The sequence below is a fragment of the Salvelinus fontinalis genome, chromosome 23 (genome assembly GCF_029448725.1).
Source record: "Salvelinus fontinalis isolate EN_2023a chromosome 23, ASM2944872v1, whole genome shotgun sequence".
Classification (NCBI taxonomy): Eukaryota; Metazoa; Chordata; class Actinopteri; order Salmoniformes; family Salmonidae; genus Salvelinus; species Salvelinus fontinalis.
In genome coordinates, this window is record NC_074687.1 from 45,065,605 (window position 1) to 45,092,362 (window position 26,758).

Consider the following 26,758-nt stretch of genomic DNA (forward strand, 5'->3'; position numbering starts at 1 on the left):
CTGATGGCCTTGAGATTGAAAAAGAGCTTCTGTCTCTTGGTCCCCGCTTTGATGCACCTGTACTGACCTCGCCTTCTGGATGATAGCGGGGTGAATAGGCAGTGGCTCGGGTGGTTGTTGTCCTTGATGATCTTTATGGCCTTCCTGTGACATCGGGTAGTGTAGGTGTCCTGGAGGGCAGGTAGTTTGCCCCCCGTGATGCATTGTGCAGACCTCACTACCCTCTGAAGAGCCTTCCGGTTGTGTGCGGAGCAGTTGCCGTACCAGGCGGTGATACAGCCTGACAGGATGCTCTCGGTTGTGCATCTGTAAAAGTTCGAATTTCTTCAGCCTCCTGAGGTTGAAGAGGCACTGCTGCGCCTTCTTCACCACGCTGTCTGTGTGGGTGGACCATTTCAGTTTGTCCGTGATGTGTACACCAAGGAACTCAAAACTGTCCACCTTCTCCACTACTGTCCCGTCACCGTGGATAAGGGGCTGCTCCCTCTGCTGTTTCCTGAAGTCCACGATCATCTCCTTTGTTTTGTTGACATTGAGTGTGAGGTTATTTTCCTGACACCACACTCCGAGGGCCCTCACCTCCTCCCTGTAGGCCATCTTGAGTTGGAGGCCTGCATGGCCACGCAGTCATGGGTGAACAGGGAGTACAGGAGGGGGCTGAGCACGCACCCTTGTGGGGCCCCAGTGTTGAGGGTCAGCAATGTGGAGATGTTGTTTCCTACCTTCAACACCTGGGGGGAATGTCAGAATGTCCAGGGTTATGGTATGGGTGGCAGTGGGGTTATGGTATGGGCAGGCAGGCATAAGCTACGGAAAATGAGCACAATTGCATTTTATCCATAAAAATGTGAATGCACAGAGATACAGTGATGAGATCCTGAGGCCCATTGTCATGCCGTTCATCTGCTCCATCACCTCATGTTTCAGCGTGATAATGTCACGTTCCTGACCTGTTTTCTGTTGTTTGGTATGTGTTTAATTGGTCAGGGCGTGAGTTTTGGGTGGGTAGTCTATGTTATGTGTTTTCTATGTTGGGTTAATAGGTTGCCTGGTATGGCTCTCAATTAGAGGCAGGTGTTTGGCGTTTCCTCTGATTGAGAGTCATATTAAGGTAGGTTGTTTCACATTGTTTGTTGTGGGTGGTTGTCTTCCGTGTCAGTACATGTTACCACACGGGACTGTTTCGGCTTGTCTGTTCCTGTTCGTGTGTTCTTCGTTTCATGTAAGTTCGTAAGTTTAGGTCTGTTTAGTTCGTTTTGTTATTTTGTATTTCTAAAGTGTTATTTCGTGTTTCGTCGTTTTTGTCTAATAAATCATTATGTCCACATACCTCGCTGCGTGTTGGTCTGATCCATGCTCCTCCTCACCCGAGGAGGAGGAATATGACGACGATCGTTACAGATAATGCACAGCCTCATGTCACAAGGATCTGTACACAATTCCTGGAATTTGAAAATGTCCCAGTTGATCCATGGCCCTCATATGCACCAGACATGTCACCCATGGAGCGTGTTTGGGATGCTCTGGATCGAATTATACGACAGCATGTTCCATTTCCCGCCAGTGTCCAGCAACTTCGCACAGGCATTGAAGAGGAGTAGGACAACATTCAACAGGCCACAATAAACAGCCTGATTAGCTATGCGAAGGAGATTTTGCGCTGCATGAGGCAAATGGTAGTCATACCAGATACTGACTGATTTTCTGATCCACGCCCCTTCCTTTTTTTGTATGTATCTGTGACCAACAGATGCATATATACACTGCTCAAAAAAATAAAGGGAACACTTAAACAACACAATGTAACTCCAAGTCAATCACACTTCTGTGAAATCAAACTGTCCACTTAGGAAGCAGCACCGATTGACAATAAATTTCACATGCTGTTGTGCAAATGGAACAGACAAAAGGTGGAAATTATAGGCAATTAGCAAGACACCCCCAATAAAGAAGTGGTTCTGCAGGTGGTGACCACAGACCACTTCTCAGTTCCTATGCTTCCTGGCTGATGTTTTGGTCACTTTTGAATGCTGGCGGTGCTCTCACTCTAGTGGTAGCATGAGACGGAGTCTACAACCCACACAAGTGGCTCAGGTAGTGCAGTTCATCCAGGATGGCACATCAATGCGAACTGTGGCAAAAAGGTTTGCTGTGTCTGTCAGCGTAGTGTCCAGAGCATGCAGGCGCTACCAGGAGACAGGCCAGTACATCAGGAGACGTGAAGGAGGCCGTAGGAGGGCAACAACCCAGCAGCAGGACCGGTACCTCCGCCTTAGTGCAAGGAGGTGCACTGCCAGAGCCCTGCAAAATGACCTCCAGCAGGCCACATGTATGAATTGTTTTTTGCTGCGTTACAATATGTCATTGTACAGTGAACCCTTGTCTCAGTATGTAAAAAAATATATATATAAATAAATCAAAAATGTATGTAATAAAAATGTATGCACTCTGCTGTAAGTCGCTCTGGATAAGAGCGTCTGCTAAATGACTAAAATGTAAATGTAAAAATGTCATTGTCACGATCGTGTGGAGGATTGACGGACCAAAACGCAGCATTAGGAAAATAAGCCATCTCCTTTTATTGACGAAGAAGGCAAAACGAAACAAAAACACTTAAACACTAAACAAAACAAGAAAACGATCGTGAAGCTAAACAACGATGTGCACACACTGGCTACAAACGTATCACATAGACAACTACTCACAACAAATGAAAGCCTATGGCTACCCTAAATAAGGCTCCCAATCAGAGACAACCGAAATCAGCTGTCTCTAATTGGGAACTCATTCAGGTAACCATAGACTCTCCTAGACAACTAAACATACATAGACAACGCTAGACACATGTACTCAACACAAACCCATTTACTACACCCAACAACCCCTTTACCATAGAAACACCCAAAACCAACAAAACACAAACATTCCCCATGTCACACCCTGACCTAACTAAAATAATAAAGAAAACAAAGAATACTAAGGCCAGGGCGTGACAGTCATATTATTGCAATGTTAATGTGTTGGCTACTCTTGTGCGCCATGGCCAATAGCTTGTGGATTGTGTGGTGCTACTGAAATGAATCAACTCTTCTTCTTCTGTTCTTGAACGCAGTTGTTGTGTTGTGGTTTGTTGAGCAATTGGGAGGAGTGCTTCGCTGCGAGGTTCCAGTGATAAGTGAGTCAGTCCACTTTCCTGGATTTAGTTGGGTGGCAACGGCATGATTCGCCATGGAGAGCTCTCGTCTCTGTTTTGTAAGCAGTGCGCTCATGATTTATGCTCTCGTCTATTCAGTTGTGGGGGTTTGGAGTCGGACACATGCTCTTCTGTATGATAGACAGTTTAGTTTAAGTTGATTCGGATCTCTCTCTCTCCCTCCTCTCTGTCCCTCTCCCCCTCTCTGTCCCTCTCTCTCCCTCTCCGCCTCTCTCTCCCTTGTGGTAGATATCAAGTGATCTGGAGCAGCGCTCGCAGTAGTCTCCCAGTTCTATTTTGTATTAGTTTACAATTCGAAACTTGGTGAAAAGGAAATAAGAACAATACCAAATATGGGGCATGGCATTCTCTCGCCCTCGGCTCGCAGGCCTTCTCCGGCCCATGTCAAACACGTAGCCCACTAGCAAGCAACAGGGCACGGCCTCGCCTGTGCTGGATCAAGTGCTGGATCAGTGCTTTTTTCCGTGATGGCTCGCATAGCTGTCCATGGTCCTAAAACTGTTCTATTTTTGTGCTCAGTTTTATTAGGTACAATCTTCTGTTTACTCATTTAGTTACAACACCCCTCTAGTTTTTCCCTTCTCTCTCTCACACACCTGTTGTAATTAAAGCAGTACAAAGAAATGTGCTCACTGTTCGCAAAAGGCTTTTTCTGCAAACAGCCATGTGTTACATTAATTGAGGCTGCAGTGATACTGTTACTGAATCGTGTCCTATGCTTAGGCTACTCATCACATTAGGAGTTATTTTTGTATTGTTACCTGACCGCCTATTCAGTGTCTCCTGACCGCTCCTTTTTTGTATTTTTGTATTGTTACCTGACCGCAGTGTCTCCTGACCGCTCCTGTCTCAGCCTCCAGTATTTATGCTGCAGTAGTTTATGTGTCGGGGGGCTAGGGTCAGTTGGTTATACCTGGAGTACTTCTCCTGTCTTATCCAGTGTCCTGTGTGAATTTAAGTATGCTCTCTCTAATTCTCTCGTTCTCTCTTTCTCTCTGAGAACCTGAGCCCTAGGACCATACGTCAGGACTACCGGGCATGCTGACACCTTGCTGTCCCCAGTCCGCCCGGCCTTGCTGCTATTCCAGTTTCAACTCTTCTGCCTGCGGTTATGGAACCCCTACCTGTCCCAGACCTGCTGTTTTCAACTCTTAATGATCGGCTATGAAAAGCCAACTGAGATTTATTCCTGATTATTATTTGACCATGCTTGTCATTTATGAACATTTTGAAAATCTTGGCTCTCTCTAATTTTCTCCTTCTCTCTTTCTTTCTCTCGGAGGACCTGAGCCCTAGGACCATACGTCGGGACTACCGGCCGTGGTGACTCCTTGCTGCCCTCAGTCCGCCTGGCCTTGCTGCTATTCCAGTTTCAACTCTTCTGCCTGCGGTTATGGAACCCCTACCTGTCCCAGACCTGCTGTTTTCAACTCTTAATGATCGGCTATGAAAAGCCAACTGAGATTTATTCCTGATTATTATTTGACCATGCTTGTCATTTATGAACATTTTGAAAATCTTGGCTCTCTCTAATTTTCTCCTTCTCTCTTTCTTTCTCTCGGAGGACCTGGGCCCTAGGACCATGCGTCGGGACTGCCGCCCGTGGTGACTCCTTGCTGTCCCCAGTCCGCCTGGCCTTGCTGCTATTCCAGTTTCAGCTGTTCTGCCTGCGGTTATGGAACCGCCACCTGTCCCAGACCTGTTGTTTTTCAACTCTTAATGATCAGCTATGAAAAGCCAACTGAAAATTATTCATTATTATTTGACCATGCTTGTCACTTATGAACATTTTTGAACATCTTGGCATAGTTCTGTTATAATCTCCACCCGGCACAGCCAGAAGAGGACTGGCCACCCCTCATAGCCTGGTTCCTCTCTAGGTTTCTTCCTAGGTTTTGGCCTTTCTAGGGAGTTTTTCCTAGCCACCGTGCTTCTACACCTGCATTCTAGCTGTTTGGGGTTTTAGGCTGGGTTTCTGTACAGCACTTCGAGATATTATCTGATGTACGAAGGGCTATATAAAATAAAATTGATTGATTGATTGATTAGTCTGCATAGATGCATGCAATGCTTTATTATAAAGCACCCCTACTCAAAACAACTTCCCATGGCTATGTCTAATCCCACTTGAATCTTGTACAATAGTAACACATATTGTACCCTGTCAGATCTCTACCAATACAACTCCATGCAGCCACTGATCTCTGGCAGGAAGAAGTCCAGTCAGTTGCACCCTTGGCAAGTTGGTACATTTGACCTTTATAGAAAAGGCCAGGGATGTGGAACGACGTCTTACTGCACTTGTAAGCATACAGTAGACTTAATGAACTGGCAGGGGATTCATACATTTCATAAATGTTCTATGCTATGTTCAAACCGTGACCATTTGAAGTGAGGACATTTTTTAGTTGAGAATAACTAGAAAGAGACTTGATTAATATCATTATTTTTATCTGTCATTTTCTCTCTCTATTGTAATATTTTTTTTCTTCAGATGAAATAGCAACAGGCTAATCTCCCAAGGTTCCTACTCCCTGGCGGATCTGTGCAGCCTCCTACTACTGTTCATGGATTTGCAAAGAGATGAACGACCCACCATAGATGTCAAAACACTGTGCAACACTACCCAGGGAGTAGATGTGCTGAATCCCCCACGGGACGAATATATGAATAGTGTCTGTCTACGTTGGACTAATCGACTTTGAACATTACGGTATTAACAAAGTATCTCCTAGAATTCTTTCGGTCAGCAATACTCTTAGATGACCGAATACAATTTGCATGCTATTTCTGTTCCAGACGAAAGTCGCAAGTGACATGATCTCAAGCAACTTTGCTGATACACAAAGCATTTCAAATGCATGTCAAATTGCATGCAACACACAATCCTGTCATACATCACAGCATGGTTTCATAAATGATTTGTGTATCAAAAGTTTGGTCATTTATAACAGCATCAATATAGCCAAAATGCTGCCTATTTGCCAACCATGTTTTACCAAACTAGCTAGCTAGTGTAGTTCATGTTGGAGCATTTCTGTTGAAACTGGACAGAGAAAGATCTGGGTTCACTTTTAAAATGACATTTATTGAATGCCAGATCATTTACATAAACCTCGGCTGGCCGTGGTGTCCAGAATTGTTCATACATTTCCCATTTGGCATGTCTGTTTTGTCATGGTTTGCAGCAGCATTGACACCTTTGTTGACATGACAACTGGGTCGGAGTTCCAAGCGCTCACTGATTGGACATTGCCTACTGTACAGTCAGTTGCGTGAAATAGGATTGATTTATGAGTAACCCAGATGCAACTGTGTTGCAAGCAACATACAACATACATTGCATTCAGATTGCTTCGTGTGTCATAGGCTTCAGCTGTTCAAGGCAATAGAGGTTGGGTATCATCTGTTTTGGACATGCCTGTAGCTCGCTTGAAATTAACAACATGCTCCTTTTGAATATCTAATAGGACAAATAACAAGATAATTGGCTGTCATAGCACTGTAATAATCCATCGTTCAGAAATATAATTTCATGACATAATTATTCTGTAATTATTATAACTTACTTAATTAGATATATTCTTAAGATTCATAGTGAATTTGAAGTAGACAAGTACGGTTCTATGGTGGAATGTGCATTGATATGTTATTGCTCTTGAAGAATACCTTCTCTGTATCTCTCTTTAAAGGCACAATCTGAGATTTGAAACAAAACGTGTTTCGGTAAACAGCAACGGTATGGGGCTAGAGAAATGGACCAGCTCTTAAATTCAAAGACAGCGCGATGGATGAAAGCTTTGACTATCCATGAGCTCAAAATAACAGTTCTACCCATGTTTTGAAGCTATACAGTGTTTGTTTACAATTATATTGTTTACAAACAAGAGAGTAAAACAATATATATTTTTTAATGCTGTGGTAAGACAGTAGAACTAAGCTCATGAGACTTTTGTAAGTCATAGTCTTCAATAACCAGTGGCTATATATCGTTACTTTAAATTCAAATTGACTAGTCAAAAAATGTATTTACCAATTCTAGACTACGCGTTCAAGGTCGTCAACTTATAATGTTATTATAAACCCATGAACCTGCTCAAATGCGATTATAGCACGCTTATAACTGGTCAATATTTGCCTGTATCCAGTCTATGCCAGGCCAGCCTACCTGAGAGATAGGGTTGGTGGATGTTTTGACCCGCTGCTGGAACAGAACGCTCAGTATGCGGTTCTGCTGCTCCAAGTCAAACACGCGTGTCCTCAGCTTCACACACTCCTCCTTCAGGTCCTGGAGATTCACCCACATAAACACAATAATGGTTGGTTACACTATGCACAGTATGAACCAGTTTTATAATTATACAGTTGAAGTCGTAAGATTACATACACTTAGTTTTGGAAAGTCGGTTAGGACATCTACTTTGTGCATGACACAAGTAATTTATCCAAAAATTGTTTACACACAAATTATTTCACTTATAATTCACTGTACCACAACTCCAGTGGGTCAGAAGTTTACATACACTAAGTTGACTGAGCCTTTAAACAGCTTGGAAAATTCCCAAAAATTATGTTATGGCTTTAGAAGCTTCTGATAGGCTAATTGACATCATTTGAGTCAATTGGAGGTGTACCTGTGGATGTATTTCAAGGCCTACCTTCAAACTCAGTGAGTCTTTGCTTTAAAAAGTAAGATCTTTGTCCCCATGTGCAGTTGCAAACCGTAGTCTGGCTTTTTCATGGCGGATTTGGAGCAGTGGCTTCTTCCTTGCTGAGTGGCCTTTCAGGTTATGTCGATATAGGACTCGTTTACCTGTGGATATAGATACTTTTGTACCTGTTTCCTCCAATATCTTCACAAGGTACTTTGTTGTTGTTCTGGGATTGATTTGCACTTTTTGCACCAAAGTACAGTATGTTCATCTCTAGGAGACAGAACGCGTCTCCTTCCTGAGCGGTATGACAGATGCGTGGTCCCATGGTGTTTATACTTTCGTACTTTTGTTTGTACAGATGAACGTGATACCTTCAGGAGTTTGGAAATTGCTCCCAAGGATGAACCAGACTTGTGGAGGTCTACAATTTTTTTTTCTGAGTTCTTGGCTGATTTCTTTAGATTTTCCCATGATGTCAAGCAAAGAGGACTGAGTTTGAAGGTTGCCCTTGAAATACATCCACAGGAACACCTCCATTTTTTTTCACCTTTATTTAACCAGGTAGGCTAGTTCAATTAAATGTATTTGGGAAGTATGCTTGGGATCATGCCTCCTTCCAAAGCTTCTAAAGCCATGACAGAATTTTCTGGAATTTTCCAAGCTGTTTAAAGGCACAGTCAATTTAGTGTATGAAATCTTCTGACCCACTGGGATTGTGACACAATGATTTATAAGTGAAATAATCTGTCTGTAAACAATTGTTGGAAAATACCATACCAACCTGCCAAAACTATAGTTTGTTAATAAGAAATTTGTGGAGTGGTTGAAAAACAAATTGTAATGACTCCATCCTAAGTGTATGTAAACTTCCGACTTCAACTGTAAGGTCCCACTGTTGACAGTTCATGTCAGAGCAAAAACCAAGCCATGAGGTCGAAGGAATTGTCCGTAGAGCTCCAAGACAAGATTGTGTCGAAGCACAGATCTGGGGAAGGTTATCATTTTTTTTTGCAGCATTGAAGGTCCCCAAGAACACAGTGGCTTCCAACAACATTTATTTAGAAATCAAGGCAAACTTAACCAGCATGGCTACCACAGAATTCTGCAGTGATACGCCATCCCAACTCGTTTGCGCTCTGTGGGACTATCATTTGTTTTTCAACAGGACAATGACCCAACACACCTCCAGACTGTGTAAAAGCTATTTGACCAAGAAGGAGAGTGATGGAGTGCTGCATCAGATGACCTGGCATCCACAATCACCTGACCTCAACCCAATTGAGAAGGTTTAGGATAAGTTGGACTGCAGAGTGAAGGAAAAGCAGCCAGCAAGTGCTCAGCATATGTGGGAACTCCTTCAAGACTGTTGGAAAAGCATTCCAGGTGAAGCTTTTTGAGAAAATCCCAAGAGTGTACAAAGCTGTCATCAAGGCAAAGGGTGGCTAATTTGAAGAATCTCAAATCTCAAATTGATTTTGGTTAATACATGATTCCGTATATGTTATTTCATAGTTTTCATGTCTTGACTATTATTCTACAATATATAACATTGTACAAATAAAGAAAAAACATTGAATGAGTAGATGTGTCCAAAATATTTAAGTGTACTATACTTAAATGGAAGAAGTTGGGAACCACCAATACTCTTCCTAGAGCTGGCCGTCTGGCCACACTGAGCAATCGGGGGAGAAGGGCCTTGATCAGGGAGGTGACTAAGAAGCCAATGGTCACTCTGACAGAGCTCAAGAGTTCCTCTGTGGAGATGGGAGAACCTTCCAGAAGGACAACCATCTCTGCAACACTCCACCAATCAGAGATTTATGGTAGAGTGTCCAGACTGAAGCCTCTCCTCAGTAAAAGGCACATGACAGCCCGCTTAGAGCTTGAAAAAAGGCACATAATGGAATCTCAGACCAGGAGAAACAAGATTCTCTAGTCTAATGAAAACAATATTGAACTCCTTGGCCTGAAAGCCAAGCGTCACGCCTGGAGGAAACCTGGCAACATCATACAGTGAAGATCCTTGTGAAAACCTGCTCCAGAGCGCTCAAGACCTCAGACTGTGGTGAAGGTTCACCTTCCAACAAGACAACAACCCTAAGCACACAGCCAAGACGACGCAGGAGTGTCTCCGGGACAAGTCCCTGAATGTCCTTGAGTGGCCCAGCCAGAGCCCGGACTTGAACCTGATCGAACATGTCTGGAGAGAACTGAAAATAGCTGTGCAGCGACGCTCCCCTTCCAACCTGACAGAGCTTGAGAGGTTCTGCAGAGAAGAATGGGAAAAACTCCCCAAATATAGGTGTGCCAAGCTTTTAGCATCATACTCAAGAAGAATCGAAGCTGTATCCACTGCCAAAGGTGTTTTAACAAAGTATTGAGTAAAGGTTATCAATACTTACGTAAATGTGACATTTAAGATTTTTATTTGTATACATTTGCAAAAAAAAATTATAATCTGTTTTTGCCTTGTCATTATGGGATATTGTTGTGAAGATTGATGAGGGGAGAAAAAACAATTGAATCAATTTTAGAATAAGGCTGTCATGTAACAAAATGTGGAAAAAGTCAAGGAGTCTGAATACTTTCCGAATGCACTGTATAGCCCACAGACATGGACCTTAATGAAAATCATCGTTAGACTTTGCGACCCCAAAGTGGATAAATATGTGAAATTTGGCCTGCTGGCCGATGGCAAGTCCGCAGAAATTCGCATACACCAACAGCTAAAGTGAGCATGTGGTCTTTCAGTTTCAACAGACATGACTTGCTACCTAGTACACAACTATATATCATTATGACATTCCACCGTTATTTCTCTCATAGCCTCCATTAGACTTGGTAAGACTTATTTAACGATGCTTCAATCAAAACAAAACGAAGACAAACCTTTTGAGTGAGGAGAGCTTGAACCACCTGATTGGCCACCTTGAAGAGGAAGATGGGGAAGAGAGAAGAGAGGTAAATGACATAGAGAGATGTCGCATAAGCAACACTCTCAAAGAAAAGTGAAGACGACATTCAGTCAACATTCACGCACAACAACATTTGCTAAATATGTGTTTGTGACTGATACAATTTGGATTTGATTCGTCCAGGCTTGTTGTGTAACGCTTGTGTGAAGAAGCAGATCTTCACTGGGGACGTTTATTCACTCCCCCCCGATGTTTTAATTGTTGTCTCAATTGGTTGTTCGTTTCAAGGGCTCTACTTGTTCTTTTCATTCAATATTATCAACAATATTGATGGAGTGTTCAGATGCTCGTCAGACGTGGGAAACGTCCTAATTAAGGGACAGGTCACGGGTGGTCCAACTTGAGGTGTCATAAAAATAAAATGCACCCCCATCCCAACGTAAAAAATATTTTTACACGACCCTCTCCTTGCACCATCCCTCCCCAACATTTTAATTCTTTACACGACCCCCCCCCCCCAATGTAAAAAACTACTGCACACCTTCCCCCTCCGATATAACAACATAACATACGACCACAAGTAACAATGACTATAACGACCATAACGACCCTGGATACCGACTTTCCCACTTCAGCATGCTTTTGTGGCACCGTCGAAGCTACTCAGGGCTAGAAGGTTTGCCAACCACCACAAACGACCTAACTCTCCCTGCCTGTTCCATTAGACCTACACTACGATAAGAGCCAGCGGCAGACAATGATCAGCAAGGTGGAAATCAGTTTTTCAAAATGTTGATGCTATATTGCCGGTCAGAACGGAGAGGAAGCAGAGTGCGCGTTAAGCCTTCCTGAATAACTGGGCCTGTTAGGAGCATATGTAGTCGCATTATTATAGGACGACTTGGGAGAATGATGATCCGCGACACACAGGGCATCTCAGTATCAGAACGTAAAATATAGACTAATAATTTGCTAATAATTTGCATTGTAACTTATAAACTGTCGAAATGAATGGAATTACATTTTCAAATCACAGGGCCTTTGCGCAATTATTTAAATGACATTTTCACTTCAGTTTACTATAATTTTGTACTCACTTGAAAACAATAATGCAATTATTCATTGCAATTTGTAGGCTCGTCTAGGTAGGGTAATTGTGCTGTCCCTTAACAAGATCAAGAGGGTAGCTTGTTGATCTGTGTCTCATCTCTTCACTGTTCTTTCATGCTCAATGACTCACCTGGCCTTTCCGCTTTTGAAAATTGAAAATTGGTGCAGCTTTGAATGATTTTATGTGGTATGATTGCTAGTTAGCACATTGTCACTATGAACGGTGGAGAGAGGGCAGGATAGACTATATTGACCTGTAGCATAGTTAGTGCGCGGTAAAGCGTCATCAATTGCATAAGGGAAGTACCAAAACACCTTCAAATAGGGGAGGCGCATGCAAGCAGATGAGGAAATTTGGCTAGTATGGAATAAATTACACTGAGCAAAAATATAAACGCAACATATGTAATGTGTTGGGCCCATGTTTCATGGAAAAAAAATCCCTGACATTTTCCATTCACAGAAAAAGCGTATTTCTCAAAATATTTTAGCACAAATTTGTTTACATGTCTGTTAGTGAGCATGTCTCCTTTGCCAACATAATACAGTCACCTACCAGGTTTAGCATATCAAGAAGCTGATAAAACGGTATGATCGTTACACAGGTGCACCTTGTGCTGGGGACAATTAAAGGCCACTTTAAAATATGCAGTTTTGTCACACAACATAATGCCATAGATGGAATTGGCATGCCGGCTGCAGGAATATCCACCAGAGCAGTTGCTAGAGAATTGAATTTTCATTTCTCCATTATAAGCTGCCTTCCACGTTGTTTTAGAGAATTTGCCAGTACGTCCAACCGTCCTCACAACCATAGATCACGTGCAACCACACCAGCCCAGGACCTCCACATCCGGCTGCTTCAACTGCGGGATAGTCTGAGGGGCGTGGGGGGTGCTGAGAGGTATTTCTATCTGTAATAAAGCCCTTTTGTGGGTAAAAACTCATTCTGATTGGCTGGGCTAGGCTGCCCTCCCACATCGACCCATTGCTTTACCCCTGCCCTGTCATGTGAAATCCATAGATTAGGGCCTAATGAATTGATTTCAATTGACTGAATTCCTTGTGTGAACTGTAAATAAGTCAAATCTTTGAAATTGTTTCATGAACACATTTGTATTTTTATTCAGTACATATAGTCAAATCGGAAAAAGGGTGAATGTAAACCAGGGGAAAAATGCACCACCCTCCTTTTTACCCAATAAAAAAACACACAACCGTCCCCTACTTTGGACCACCCACCCCAGTAAATTTCGAACTGTCGCTAAGAAGTCGTGAGTCTGACATGACTGTGTTCAAGTGCTATTAAAGTCAGAGTCATTATTGAACCAATACGATTTTAGCTATCTAGATAAGCAAGCTAACGTTGCTACTAAGAAAGGTAACTTGTTTGCTTAACATTGACAATATGGTGAAACTAGCCACATTATCCGCATTGATAAGCTTGTAATTCTAAAAAACGGATTTGTTGTAATCTTTTTGTTGAAAAGATGAAAGGCCAGTGGTGAAAGGCCAGTGGTGAAACGCCACTACCTCGGCAACTCGAGTTTCCCACATGTAATTACGACTTGGCGCGTTGTTCAAGTGAAATTTCCCAGTCGGAACTCCGAACTTCCAGTAACTCCGTGTGACGCCCCGTTAATACTATCATCTACATTTCTACAGTTAAAGAATTGTGTGTGTGTGTGTGTGTGTGTGTGTGTGTGTGTGTGTGTGGGTGTGTGGTGTGTGGTGTGTGGTGTGTGGTGTGTGGTGTGTGGTGTGTGGTGTGTGTTTAGAACAAGGGTGCATTCAGGTCACTTGAACGTTTGCTAAGTTGCGGAACGGTTTGTACTGAACGACACATTTTCCCAAAACGTTCTTGAACAGACTTTGAGATACGTTTCCTACATTCGGTGGGTGTTCTGGGGTGTGGCTTGTGACCCCTCCCGTCTCAGCCTCCAGTATTTATGCTGCAGTAGTTTATGTGTCGGGGGCTAGGGTCAGTCTGTTATATCTGGAGTATTTCTCTTGTCTTATCCGGTGTCCTGTGTGAATTTAAGTATGCTCTCTCTAATTCTCTCTTTCTCTCTCTCTTTCTTTCTTTCTTTCTCTCTCTAGGAGGACCTGAGCCCTAGGACCATGCCTCAGAACTACCTGGCATGATGACTCCTTGCTGTCCCCAGTCCACCTGGCCGTGCTGCTGCTCCAGTTTCAACTGTTCTGCCTGCGGCTATGGAACCCTGACCTGTTCACTGGACAAGCAACCTGTCCCAGACCTGCTGTTTTCAACTCTCTAGAGACAGCAGGAGCGGTAGAGATACTCTCAATGATCGGCTATGAAAAGCCAACTGACATTTACTCCTGGAGTGCTGACTTGTTGCACCCTCGACAACTACTGTGATTATTATTATTTGATCCTGCTGGTCATTTATGAACATTTGAACATCTTGGCCATGTTCTGTTATAATCTCCACCCGGCACAGCCAGAAGAGGACTGGCCACCCCTCATAGCCTGGTTCCTCTCTAGGTTTCTTCCTAGGTTTTGGCCTTTCTAGGGAGTTTTTCCTAGCCACCGTGCTTCTACACTTGCATTGCTTGCTGTTTGGGGTTTTAGGCTGGGTTTCTGTACAGCACTTTGATATATCAGCTGATGTAAGAAGGGCTATATAAATACATTTGATTTGATGTGGCTTGAAGCAGCGAGTGACGTATTTAAAGGGCAGCGTTGCATTTTGAACCCACAAACCCAACCCCTCCCTGTTTTTCAACTGATCGTTCACTACAGCACCGTTTCCTTTCAATTTTATTCTATTACATTTTTATGTACTGATCGCAGCCCAGGCATTGGAACAGGGTAGGTGCAAATTGGCCACACCCCTTATTAAGTACAGGTGCTTACTTAAGCCATGGTTAAACTCTAGTGTTTGTTGGTCAGAGGGAGAGAGATAATTAGGGGATTAGTTTGCACATGTGTTACTCCAGGTTTTACAAGGTCATCCCCTTATACACCTTTTATCGCCTGCCTGTTGGGGAGGCTGACCCAGATGGAGGCCTCAATTCGTGACAATACAAACCTTGAAATGGCTTTAGGCTGCTGAACACCACACTGTATCCAAAGTAGAAAATGTCTCACTGTTCTCTTAGTTCAATTGAATGTTGTATCAGTTTCATATCATCCATCGTCTGTACTGATGCATGTATGCGTAATTCAGAATTACTATGTCTTAAAACAAAGATTTTTTTTTTTACCGTCAGGCATTTTGAATTCTCATGACTACACTAAGTGTACAAAACATTAAGAACACATGCTCTTTCCATGACATAGACTGAGCAGGTGAAAGTTATGATCCCTTATTGATGTCACTTGTTAAATCCACTTCAATCAGTGTAGAGGAAGGGGAGGAGACAGATTAAAGCACCCTCAACACGCCTACTTCCCGCTGATATGGGATTATCCATTCAGAGGGTGAAAGGGCAAGAAAAAATATTTAAGTGCCTTAGAATGGGTTATGGCAGTAGGTGCCAGGGTCACCGGTTTGTATCAAGAACTGCAACGCTGGTGGGTTTTCACGCTCAACAGTTTCCCATGTATCAAGAATGGTCCACTACCCAAAGGACATCTAGCCAACTTGACACAACTGTGGGAGGCATTGGAGTCAACATGGGCCAGCATCCCTTTGGAACGCTTTCGACACCTTGAAGAGTCCTTTTTACCATCAGACCTTTTGCATTCTCATGACTACCTGTACCTTTCGAAAGTTCTGTATTAAATCTTTTACTTAGACTGGATCCTGGTCAAGTCTCCTCTTTTACCTTTTCAATGTCATCTTGCCATCGCAATTTTTTTTAACTGCTCTATTTATTATCTTGGTCGAAATCTCCTGTCTTTTCAAGAAAAAGGCTTTTAATGTGAGAGGCCCTCGGTTCGCTTCCACGCAGTTAAAAAACATTTTGTTGAGTTGGTAGCCTTGAATATGCAATATGAACGAAGGTAGCAGAATGTCATGAAGGGCTTGAACTTATTACTTGATCTCAGTTATATAATTGAGCAATTATGTAGTTTAGTTTCAGAGAATGTGCTGATCATTCAACATTTTGGGGATGTCAAGAGTGATGTTGAGTGCACTGCACATTGCTGACTGTGTGAGCTGGCAGGGGGCAGAGATGCTGTAGAAATGTGACTTTAGACTTAAGATCCTTACAGAAGACAGTGGTCCTTTTGGAGGGTACTGTGTTAGCTGATGAGTTGCTACCGGTGACAAAGATGAACTGGCTGGTTGCATCACAGTGACCACTAATTCACTGCTTATTACATGGCATAATTTAATCTAATGAGTTAAGCTCTCCTTATGTAATATTCATAAGAGCTGGAGGATGGGAGGAAGGCTGAAGATTCATACATAGCAGTAAACATGAGCAGAAACTTGAACACAGATAATATTATTTTTTGTCTGAAAGACAATTGTGTCAACCAGAAGTGTATCATGCTGGTTCTGCTAAAAAATAAAAATCACATTGTCCATTTCAGCACTGTTCCTGAAAGTATGGTGGACGAACAACTAGGCTAGTGCAGGCACAGTGCAGCTTAGCTTGACTTGACTCGGTTCTGAATCAACACATGTAGTTATGACTCAGTGGTACCATTTTAATTCAGTAGAACATGTTGCCCTTTAATCCAGCTGTCACGACAACTTGTCTCAGAAGTCCTGACACAGAGCACCCTGAGAGATTGGCCAAAAAAAAGCCCATGCACAAACTATAACAAGTTCTCAACCCATACAGAGTGAATTACTCTCACTACAGTTGCTTCGAAACATTTTGTCTTCTCCCTGAATACTTCAAATTCAAGAGGATAGCGCCATGGTAACTGCCTCATTAACCCCCTAGTCTATTGACGCACTGGTGATTCAATCTAAGTAACATAATACGAAAAAATCCCCATCAAAATCTGTCGGTCTAAGATATCTGTTTTTTGCATGGGCTGCGTCTCAGTCCACCGCATCCGCCTATGTCACCCTTCCGCATCTGCGGTGGAAGTGGAAGAGGTACAGCGCTGTTTGTCAGACCAGGACACATCCCGAAGTAGCATCCAAACAGTTTGGCCTACAAACTAATGGGACTCTCATGAACACAATGTATTTTGATTTAACCTTGATTTAACTAGGCTAGTCAGTTAAGAACAAATTCTTATTTGCAATGACGACCTACCTCGGCCAAACCCGGATGACGCTGGGCCAATTGTGCGCCGCCCTGCGGGACTCCCAATCACGGCCGGATGTGATACAGCCTGGATGGTGTTCAATGGTGTTCTCGGTTTTGCTCTATGACCCCCACAAGTGTCACCACTAGTCTAAAGGAAACCCATACAAATTAATGGAAGTAGGGAGGTAGTTTTATGCCAACAAAAATAAGGGGTTAAATATGTGTTTTAAAAAATGAAAATGTCTCCTAGATATAGGACAGACACTTCAAAACCTTATTCCTTTATTTTTCCTTCCTTATTCCTTTATTTTTTTCTTATTGCTATATTTTATTAAATAATTTCTATATATATATTTATTTATTTTTTTATACGTAAAGGGGTCCTAAAACTCAAAATCAATTAGCCAAATGACCCATGGTATGACCTTCTTAAAACAATTCCATTTGTCAGTTTGGAGAGACAATCAGCTCAGCCCTTGCGATGGAGGAAAGGAGGGCATGCAACCCCACACTTGATCCCTCCCGGCCAGTCTTTCTGAGCAGGAGGTCCCATCCCTTAGAGCTCCACTGCTTAGAAACAATAACAAAGTGTCCTCCCCACCCCGGTTCCAGTGAAAAGCTAAGGGATGGGGCTGGAGAAATGTAACCACTTTCAAATTCATAGACAGAGCTATGGATGCAAGGACTCATCATCATGTTATCAACATGATCGTTTTAACCATGTTTGTTTACATTTACTTTGTTTACAAACATTGGGTTAAACCAAGGTTATATTTAGGGGTTTTAGTTCAATAAGTTAAATTCTTGAAGAGTCAATGGGTATATATCATTAATTTACACGTCCAAAAAATTGATGTAGCAACTAAGGATTCTAGCTTTTTATTTATCTAGGCAAGTCAGTTATGAACAAATTCTTATTTTCAATGACGGCCTAGTGTGTGTTAAATGCCTTGTTCAGCGGCAGAATGACAGATTTTTACCTTGTCAGCTCTGGGATTCGATCTCGCAACCTTTGCGGTTACTAGTCCAACGCGCTAACCGCTAGGCTACCTGCCGCCCCACTAACTGCTGCTTTAACTCTCATCAGATTCAAAAACCTGAAAAACAGGTTAGAAACAGACTCTATGTCTGTTTCCATAAGGAAACTGCAGTAATTTCTCGTCCTTTCCAGACCCTATAAAGCATTTCAGCTTAAAGTAAACCCAGTGAACTCACTGGCTTCAGCCCAAATGGCACCCTAAATGGCACCGCCCTGGTCAAAAGTAGTGCACTACATAAGGAATAGGGGGCCATTTGAGATGCAAACACTCTGGTGAACTTGAAAGTCTATGCCAGTTCTGGCGTAAATTGCCCCTGATTCTTGCTTCTGTCTCATCCAGCAGCTGATTGCAATCTAGATTCCGGCACTGCATCGACAGAGCATTTACGACGATCAATATCTTGATAAGCGTCTATTTACTAATGAAAAAATGGGTTGAGAAGGGCTGATACAATTACAAAGGAATGAGTAAGTGCTTCCGCTTGTGATTGTTAACTTAACTGTGTGAGTATGTGTGTATCTGTGTCTTCTGCTGTGAGTGTGTCTGTTTTTGTGTGTCTGTGCGTCTGAGAGAGAGAGAGAGAGCGAGAGAGAGAGAAAGAGTCACTCACCTCATCCAGACAGCGTTCATACTGCTTCCTCTGGTTGTCGTTCTCCTTTGTCAAGGCAGAGTTCTCCACCTGTAATAGCAAACACCTCCAGATATACTGAATATGTACACAAAAAAACACTTTCACGTGTCCATATAAATATATTCTAAATATAAATCTTTAAACAATTACAGATAAACATACCACTTGTATACACATCAGCTCTTGACTGAGCTGAAGGAAACTCTTATACTCTTGGAATTGTTTGTTATTTCTCAAACTTTAAAGGGTTCCTCAGCTGTCCCCATGGTAGAACCCTTTGAAGAACCCTTTTGGTTCACAACACATTCTGTACAGCACCTCTTTGCTTACTATTCTACAATCTCTTTCTCACTGGAGTCATATGTCAATAAGGGCCTTATGAGGCCTATCCGCCAAAGTATACACAGTCAATGGATAATGCTATAAATCTGTGGTATCTCAATCCCATCCCTAAGAGCCACCAGGTCTCCTGGAGGTGTCCCAGGTGGAAAGAAATTACTGGTAGAAGGTTTCCAATCAGGAACGGATCCATTCCAAGAATACAGAAGCGAGTAAGGTAGCTTTCTATTGCAATTATTAGTTCAGTAAATCTCTCAAGGGGTAGCTAAGGTATTATACTAGCTAAGAGACTCGGGGATGCTACTTAGTAAATATTATAGACAACTGCTGGAAGTGTTTGGTGGTTTGCGAGGGAGGAAAAGTGAATGGTTTGTTTTATGCTCAGCTGTTGCTGAAAATCACAGGAACATTTTATAAGGTATAGAAGCATCTCACAATGATTTAAAAAAAAAAAACAGTTTTATTAACCTCTCATGTATAACATGTATTTTAATTAGGATGCCATCACTGTTTTTATGTGTTATAAATGTGTGTGCATGCCTGCCTGTGTGGGTGTGTGTGTATTCGTGCATCACATTTTTACCCTACCCACAGCTCTTTATGCGTTCATTAGCACGAACGCTATGTAAATAAGAGTGGGTTCAAATGTGAGTCATCTAAACTTAGATGAATTAACTTTTTTAAAAAGACAAATAATTAAATCGATTGACATGCGGAAAGCAGAGTATTCAAAACCAGATATCCGTGTCGCTTCTTTGCCTCCTCAGCAAGCAAATGAGAAACAAATTACTTTTTGGTTGAGGTGGTGAAGAGAATCAAATGAGAGGCTTCTCTAGACAGTGAGCACAGTCGGCTGGATCTGTGTTCATTTGTTTATTGACTTACTTCAGTTTGCAGCAAATTGTTCATGGCGGATTACAGGGAAGCCCCCAACTGTTTTCACTGACATTGGTACCATTGGAAAGAAAACACTTTAAAGTTGATAGAAATGTTTAAAAAATGTAGTAGACTATAACACAATAGATATGGTAGGAGAAAATCCAAAGAAAAGCCTGGCGGTGGTAGGCCTGATCACCGACGACGATGAGACAGCCTACAAGGAGGAGGTCAGTGATCTGGCGGTGGGGTGCCAGGACAACAACCTTTCACTTAAAGTCAGCAAAACAAAGGAGCTGATTGTGAAATGGAGGGCAGAGCATACCCCCATCCACATCAACGGGGCTGTCGTGGAGCAGGTTGAGAGCTTCAAATGTCCACATCACTAAGAAATGAATGGTCCACACCCACCAACACAGTTGTGAAGAAAGCACGACAATGCCTCTTCCTCATCAGGAGGCTGAAAAGAGTTAGCATGGACCCTCAGATCAATAAATAAATAAAACAAAGTTATACAGCTGCACCATTGAGAGCATCTTTTCTGGCGGCATCACCTCTTGGTGTGGCAAGTGCTTGGCATCCAACCGCAAGGTGCTATAGAGGGGAGTGCCTATGGCCCAGTACATCACTGGGACTGAGCTCCCTGCCATCCAGGACCTACATACCAGGTGGTGTCAGAGGAAGGCACAACAAATTGCCAAAGATTGGAAAGCTGCCGCGGTCATCCCCCTCTTCAAAGGGGGTGACACTCTAGACCCAAACTGCTACAGACCTATATCTATCCTACCCTGTGTTTCTAAGGTCTTCGAAAGTCAAGTTAACAAACAGATTACCGACCATTTCGAATCCCACCGTACCTTCTCCGCTATGCAATCGGGTTTCAGAGCTGGTCATGGGTGCACCTCAGCCACGCTCAAGGTCCTAAACAACATAATAACCGCCATCGATAAGAGACATTACTGCGCAGCCGTATTCATCGACCTGGCCAAGGCTTTCGACTCTGTCAATCACCACATTCTTATTGGCAGACTCAACAGCTTTGGTTTCTCAAATAATTGCATTGCCTGGTTTACCAACTACTTCTCTGATAGAGTTCAGTGTGTCAAATCGGAGGGCCTGTTGTCCGGACCTCTTGCAGTCTCTATGGGGGTCCCACAGGGTTCAATCTTCGGGCTGACTCTCTTCTCTGGATACATCAATGATGTTGCTCTTGCTGCTGGTGAGTCTCTGATCCACCTCTACGCAGACGACACCATTCTGTATACTTCTGGCCCCTCTTTGGACACTGTGTTAACTAACCTCCAGACGAGCTTTAATGCCATTCCACTCTCCTTCCGTGGCCTCCAACTGCTCTTAAACACAAGTAAAACTAAATACATGCTTTTCAACCGATCACTGCCCGCACCTGCTCGCCCGTCCAGCATCACTACTCTGGACGGCTCTGACTTAGAATACGTGGACACTTCCACTGCAAATCTACCATTCCAGTGTTTTACTTGCTATTGTAAAGGCAGTCAATGTTGTTCTCCTCCTCAAACGAGGAGGAGCATGGATAGGACCAAGATGCGGATTGAGGGAAATAAGCCATCTTTTAATGAAAACAGCAAACAAGACACTACAAAACTACAAAACAACTAACGTGACTAACCTTCAACCGTCCATGTGTGGACACAGGAACAAACACCCACAAAACACCAGTGAAACCCTGGCTGCCTTAGTATGACTCTCAATTAGAGACAAACGATACACACCTGTCTCTAATTGAGAATCATACCAGGCCGAACACAAAACCCAACCTAGAAATACAAAACATAGACTGCCCACCCAAAACACACGCCCTGACCATAAACACATACAAAAACAACATAAAACAGGTCAGGACCGTTACAGAACCCCCCCCTCAAGGTGCGAACGCCGGGCGCACCAGCACAAAGTCCAGGGGAGGGTGGTACCGGAACTGGAGGTACCGGGCTGGAGACACGCACCATAGGGAGAGTGCGTGGAAGAGGAACAGGGCTCTGGAGATGCACTGGAAGCCTGGTGCGTGGTGTAGGCACTGGTGGTACTGAGCTGGTGTGGGAAGGTGGCGCCGGATATACCGGACCGTGAAGGAGGACACGTGCTCTTGAGCACCGAGCCTCCCCAACCTTACCAGGTTGAATGGTCCCCGTAGCCCTGCCAGTGCGGCGAGGTGGAATAGCCCGCACTGGGCTCTGCAGGCGAACCGGGGACACCACCTGTAAGGCTGGTGCCATGTACGCCGGCCCGAGGAGACGTACTGGAGACCAGATACGTTGGGCCGGCTTCATGGCACTCGGCTCGATGCCCAACCTAGCCCTCCCAGTGCGGCAAGGTGGAATAGCCCGCACTGGGCTAAGCACGCGTACTGGGGACACCGTGCGCTTTACCGCATAACACGGTGTCTGACCAGTACGACGCCCTCTTACTCCACGGCAAGCCCGGGGAGTTGGCTCAGGTATCCAACCCGGCTTCGCCACACTCCCCTTTAGCCCCCCCCCAAGAAATTTTTGGGTGAGCCTCTCGGGCTTCCAGCCTCTCATACGTGCTGCCTCCTCAATCCACCGCTCCTGGGCTGTGGCTGCCTTCTCCTCCTCCCGAGAGCGGCGATTCTCTCCAACCCTTCCCCAGGGTCCCTTTCCGTCCATGATCTCCCAAGACCATTCCTCCTGTGTCCAGTGCTTTAGTTCCTTTTCTCTCTCCTCAATCCGCTTGGTCCTGTTATGGTGGGTGTTTCTGTAAAGGCAGTCAATGTTGTTCTCCTCCTCAAACGAGGAGGAGCATGGATAGGACCAAGATGCGGATTGAGGGAAATAAGCCATCTTTTAATGAAAACAGCAAACAAGACACTACAAAACTACAAAACAACTAACGTGACTAACCTTCAACCGTCCATGTGTGGACACAGGAACAAACACCCACAAAACACCAGTGAAACCCTGGCTGCCTTAGTATGACTCTCAATTAGAGACAAACGATACACACCTGTCTCTAATTGAGAATCATACCAGGCCGAACACAAAACCCAACCTAGAAATACAAAACATAGACTGCCCACCCAAAACACACGCCCTGACCATAAACACATACAAAAACAACATAAAACAGGTCAGGACCGTTACAGAACCCCCCCCTCAAGGTGCGAACGCCGGGCGCACCAGCACAAAGTCCAGGGGAGGGTCTGGGTGGGCAGTTGACCACGGTGGTGGCTCAGGCTCTGGATGCTGTCCCCACACCACCATAGTCACTCCCCGCTTCTGTCTTCCCCTCCCAATGACCACCCTAAAACTAACATCCCCTAAATGAGCGGCCAGCACCGGGAGAAGGGGCATCACCGGGACAAGGGGCATCACCGGGACAAGGGGCAGCACCGGGACAAGGGGCAGCACCGGGACAAGGGGCAGCACCGGGACAAGGGGCAGCACCGGGACAAGGGGCAGCACCGGGACAAGGGGCAGCACCGGGACAAGGGGCAGCACCGGGACAAGGGGCAGCACCGGGACAAGGGGCAGCACCGGGACAAGGGGCAGCACCGGGACAAGGGGCAGCACCGGGATAAGGACCAGCACCGGGACAAGGGGCAGCACCGGGACAAGGGGCAGCACCGGGATAAGGGGCAGCACCGGGATAAGGGGCGGCAGGTCCTGGCTGAGGGGCTCCGGCAGGTCCTGGCTGGACGGCTCTGGCAGGTCCTGGCTGGACGGCTCTGGCAGGTCATAGCAGGACGGCTCTGGCAGGTCATGGCAGGACGGCTCTGGCAGGTCATGGCAGGACGGCTCTGGCAGGTCATGGCAGGACGGCTCTGGCTGGTCATGGCAGGACGGCTCTGGCTGGTCATGGCAGGACGGCTCTGGCTGGTCATGGCAGGACGGCTCTGGCTGGTCATGGCAGGACGGCTCTGGCTGGTCATGGCAGGACGGCTCTGGCTGGTCATGGCAGGACGGCTCTGGCTGGTCATGGCAGGACGGCTCTGGCTGGTCATGGCAGGACGGCTCTGGCTGGTCATGGCAGGACGGCTCTGGCGCTAGGCAGACGGCAGACTCTGGCCGGCTGAGACGCACTATAGGCCTGGTGCGTGGTACCGGAACTGGAGGTACCGGGCTGAGGGCACGCACCTCAGGGCGAGTGCGGGGAACAGGAACTGGGCACACTGGACTCTCGTGGCGCACTCTAGGCCTGGTGCGTGGTACCGGAACTGGAGGTACCGGGCTGGAGACACGCACCATAGGGAGAGTGCGTGGAAGAGGAACAGGGCTCTGGAGATGCACTGGAAGCCTGGTGCGTGGTGTAGGCACTGGTGGTACTGAGCTGGTGTGGGAAGGTGGCGCCGGATATACCGGACCGTGAAGGAGGACACGTGCTCTTGAGCACCGAGCCTCCCCAACCTTACCAGGTTGAATGGTCCCCGTAGCCCTGCCAGTGCGGCGAGGTGGAATAGCCCGCACTGGGCTCTGCAGGCGAACCGGGGACACCACCTGTAAGGCTGGTGCCATGTACGCCGGCCCGAGGAGACGTACTGGAGACCAGATACGTTGGGCCGGCTTCATGGCACTCGGCTCGATGCCCAACCTAGCCCTCCCAGTGCGGCAAGGTGGAATAGCCCGCACTGGGCTAAGCACGCGTACTGGGGACACCGTGCGCTTTACCGCATAACACGGTGTCTGACCAGTACGACGCCCTCTTACTCCACGGCAAGCCCGGGGAGTTGGCTCAGGTATCCAACCCGGCTTCGCCACACTCCCCTTTAGCCCCCCCCCAAGAAATTTTTGGGTGAGCCTCTCGGGCTTCCAGCCTCTCATACGTGCTGCCTCCTCAATCCACCGCTCCTGGGCTGTGGCTGCCTTCTCCTCCTCCCGAGAGCGGCGATTCTCTCCAACCCTTCCCCAGGGTCCCTTTCCGTCCATGATCTCCCAAGACCATTCCTCCTGTGTCCAGTGCTTTAGTTCCTTTTCTCTCTCCTCAATCCGCTTGGTCCTGTTATGGTGGGTGTTTCTGTAAAGGCAGTCAATGTTGTTCTCCTCCTCAAACGAGGAGGAGCATGGATAGGACCAAGATGCGGATTGAGGGAAATAAGCCATCTTTTAATGAAAACAGCAAACAAGACACTACAAAACTACAAAACAACTAACGTGACTAACCTTCAACCGTCCATGTGTGGACACAGGAACAAACACCCACAAAACACCAGTGAAACCCTGGCTGCCTTAGTATGACTCTCAATTAGAGACAAACGATACACACCTGTCTCTAATTGAGAATCATACCAGGCCGAACACAAAACCCAACCTAGAAATACAAAACATAGACTGCCCACCCAAAACACACGCCCTGACCATAAACACATACAAAAACAACATAAAACAGGTCAGGACCGTTACAGCTATATTGTATTTACCTCGCCACCATGGCCTTTTTTTGCCTTTACCTCCCTTATCTCACCTCATTTGCTCACATTGTTTATAGACTTTTTTTTTTTTTTTTTTTTTTTTTGTATTATTGACTGTATGTTTTGTTTATTCCATGTGTAACTATGTGTTGTTGTATGTGTCGAATTGCTTTGCTTTATCTTGGCCAAGTCGCAGTTGCAAATGAGAACTTGTTCTCAACAAAAATACATTTTAAAAAGTCTTCAGCCACCCAAGTCATAGACTGTTCTCTCTGCTACCGCACGGAAAGCTACCTCGATTGCCTCGTACCCCTGCAGATAGATTTGGTACTGGTACCTCGTATATAATCAAGTCATCGTTACTCATTGTGATTTTATTCCTGGTGTTATTATTTCTCTATTTTTCTCTCTGCATTGTTGTGAAGGCCTCTGTAAGTAAGGATTTCACTGTCAGCCTACACCTGTTGTTTACGAAGCATGTGACAAATCCAATTTGATTCGATTTTTTTAATGTTTCACAGCTGGAAAACTCGGGAAGTAGTTTGAAATTAAACGAGGAAATGTATAATGTCAATGATTGTCAGACTAAACGTTTATTTACAAATATAATTAACAGGGAAAGCAGAAACCAAAATATATGAGTCAAAATATAAAATATACAATGGCGTCTACAGAGGCAGACAAGGTATTCAATGTAATTTAAGAAGCAGGTTTATGGAAGTAATGGTCATGCTTGCGTGCTAAATGAAATGTGGACGTATTCCTCCTGATTCCAAATATATTTGATTGTAATACAATTAAAACTATGAAGGCTACTGCTGAGTTAGATGACAATGTTTTCATTAATCCAGTCTAATCAATGGGGATGGATATAATAGTCCATTACTCCTGCTGATCCATTGACCATCTGGATGGGGTATAGGTGTGAATGTGAATGTGATAGCCCTGAATCACATTCACATTCACATGGGGTGGGGCAAAGTTACTAAATCCTCCCTGTACGAACGGTTAAAGCAAAGGTAGATCACAAAAAACTTGAAGTTGTACTATTTCTCCTCATCGTATGTGTTTTATGCAGTGCATGAATCCCTAACTTTTCCTTTTTCATGAAAAAACGGGTAAAAATTGATTTAATTTAGTCACATGTGCAGTACCAGTCAAATGTTTGAACACACCTACTAATTCAAGGGTTTTTCTTTTTTTGTGGCTATTTTCTACATTGTAGAATAATAGTGTAGACATCAAAACTATGAAATAACACTTATGGAATCATGTAGTAACCAAAAGTGTTAAACAAATCAAAATATATTTTACATTTGAGATTCTTCAAAGTAGTCACCCTTTGCCTTGATGACAGCTTTGCACACTCTTGACTTAGTGCACACAAAAT

At 44.6% G+C, this 26,758-nt stretch overlaps 1 protein-coding gene across 1 annotated transcript in view; it reads right to left on the reverse strand.

The window, feature by feature from the left end:
• Positions 1-26,758, reverse strand: part of LOC129821500 (nck-associated protein 5-like) — a 109,798-nt gene that overhangs the window by 39,135 nt on the left and 43,905 nt on the right. The window contains exons 5-7 of the mRNA XM_055879173.1: positions 18,729-18,797; positions 10,759-10,797; positions 7,383-7,502 (exon numbers count right to left, since the gene is read on the reverse strand). Coding sequence (XP_055735148.1) covers positions 7,383-7,502; positions 10,759-10,797; positions 18,729-18,797 — 228 coding nt within the window. The remainder of the gene's footprint in view (positions 1-7,382; positions 7,503-10,758; positions 10,798-18,728; positions 18,798-26,758) is intronic.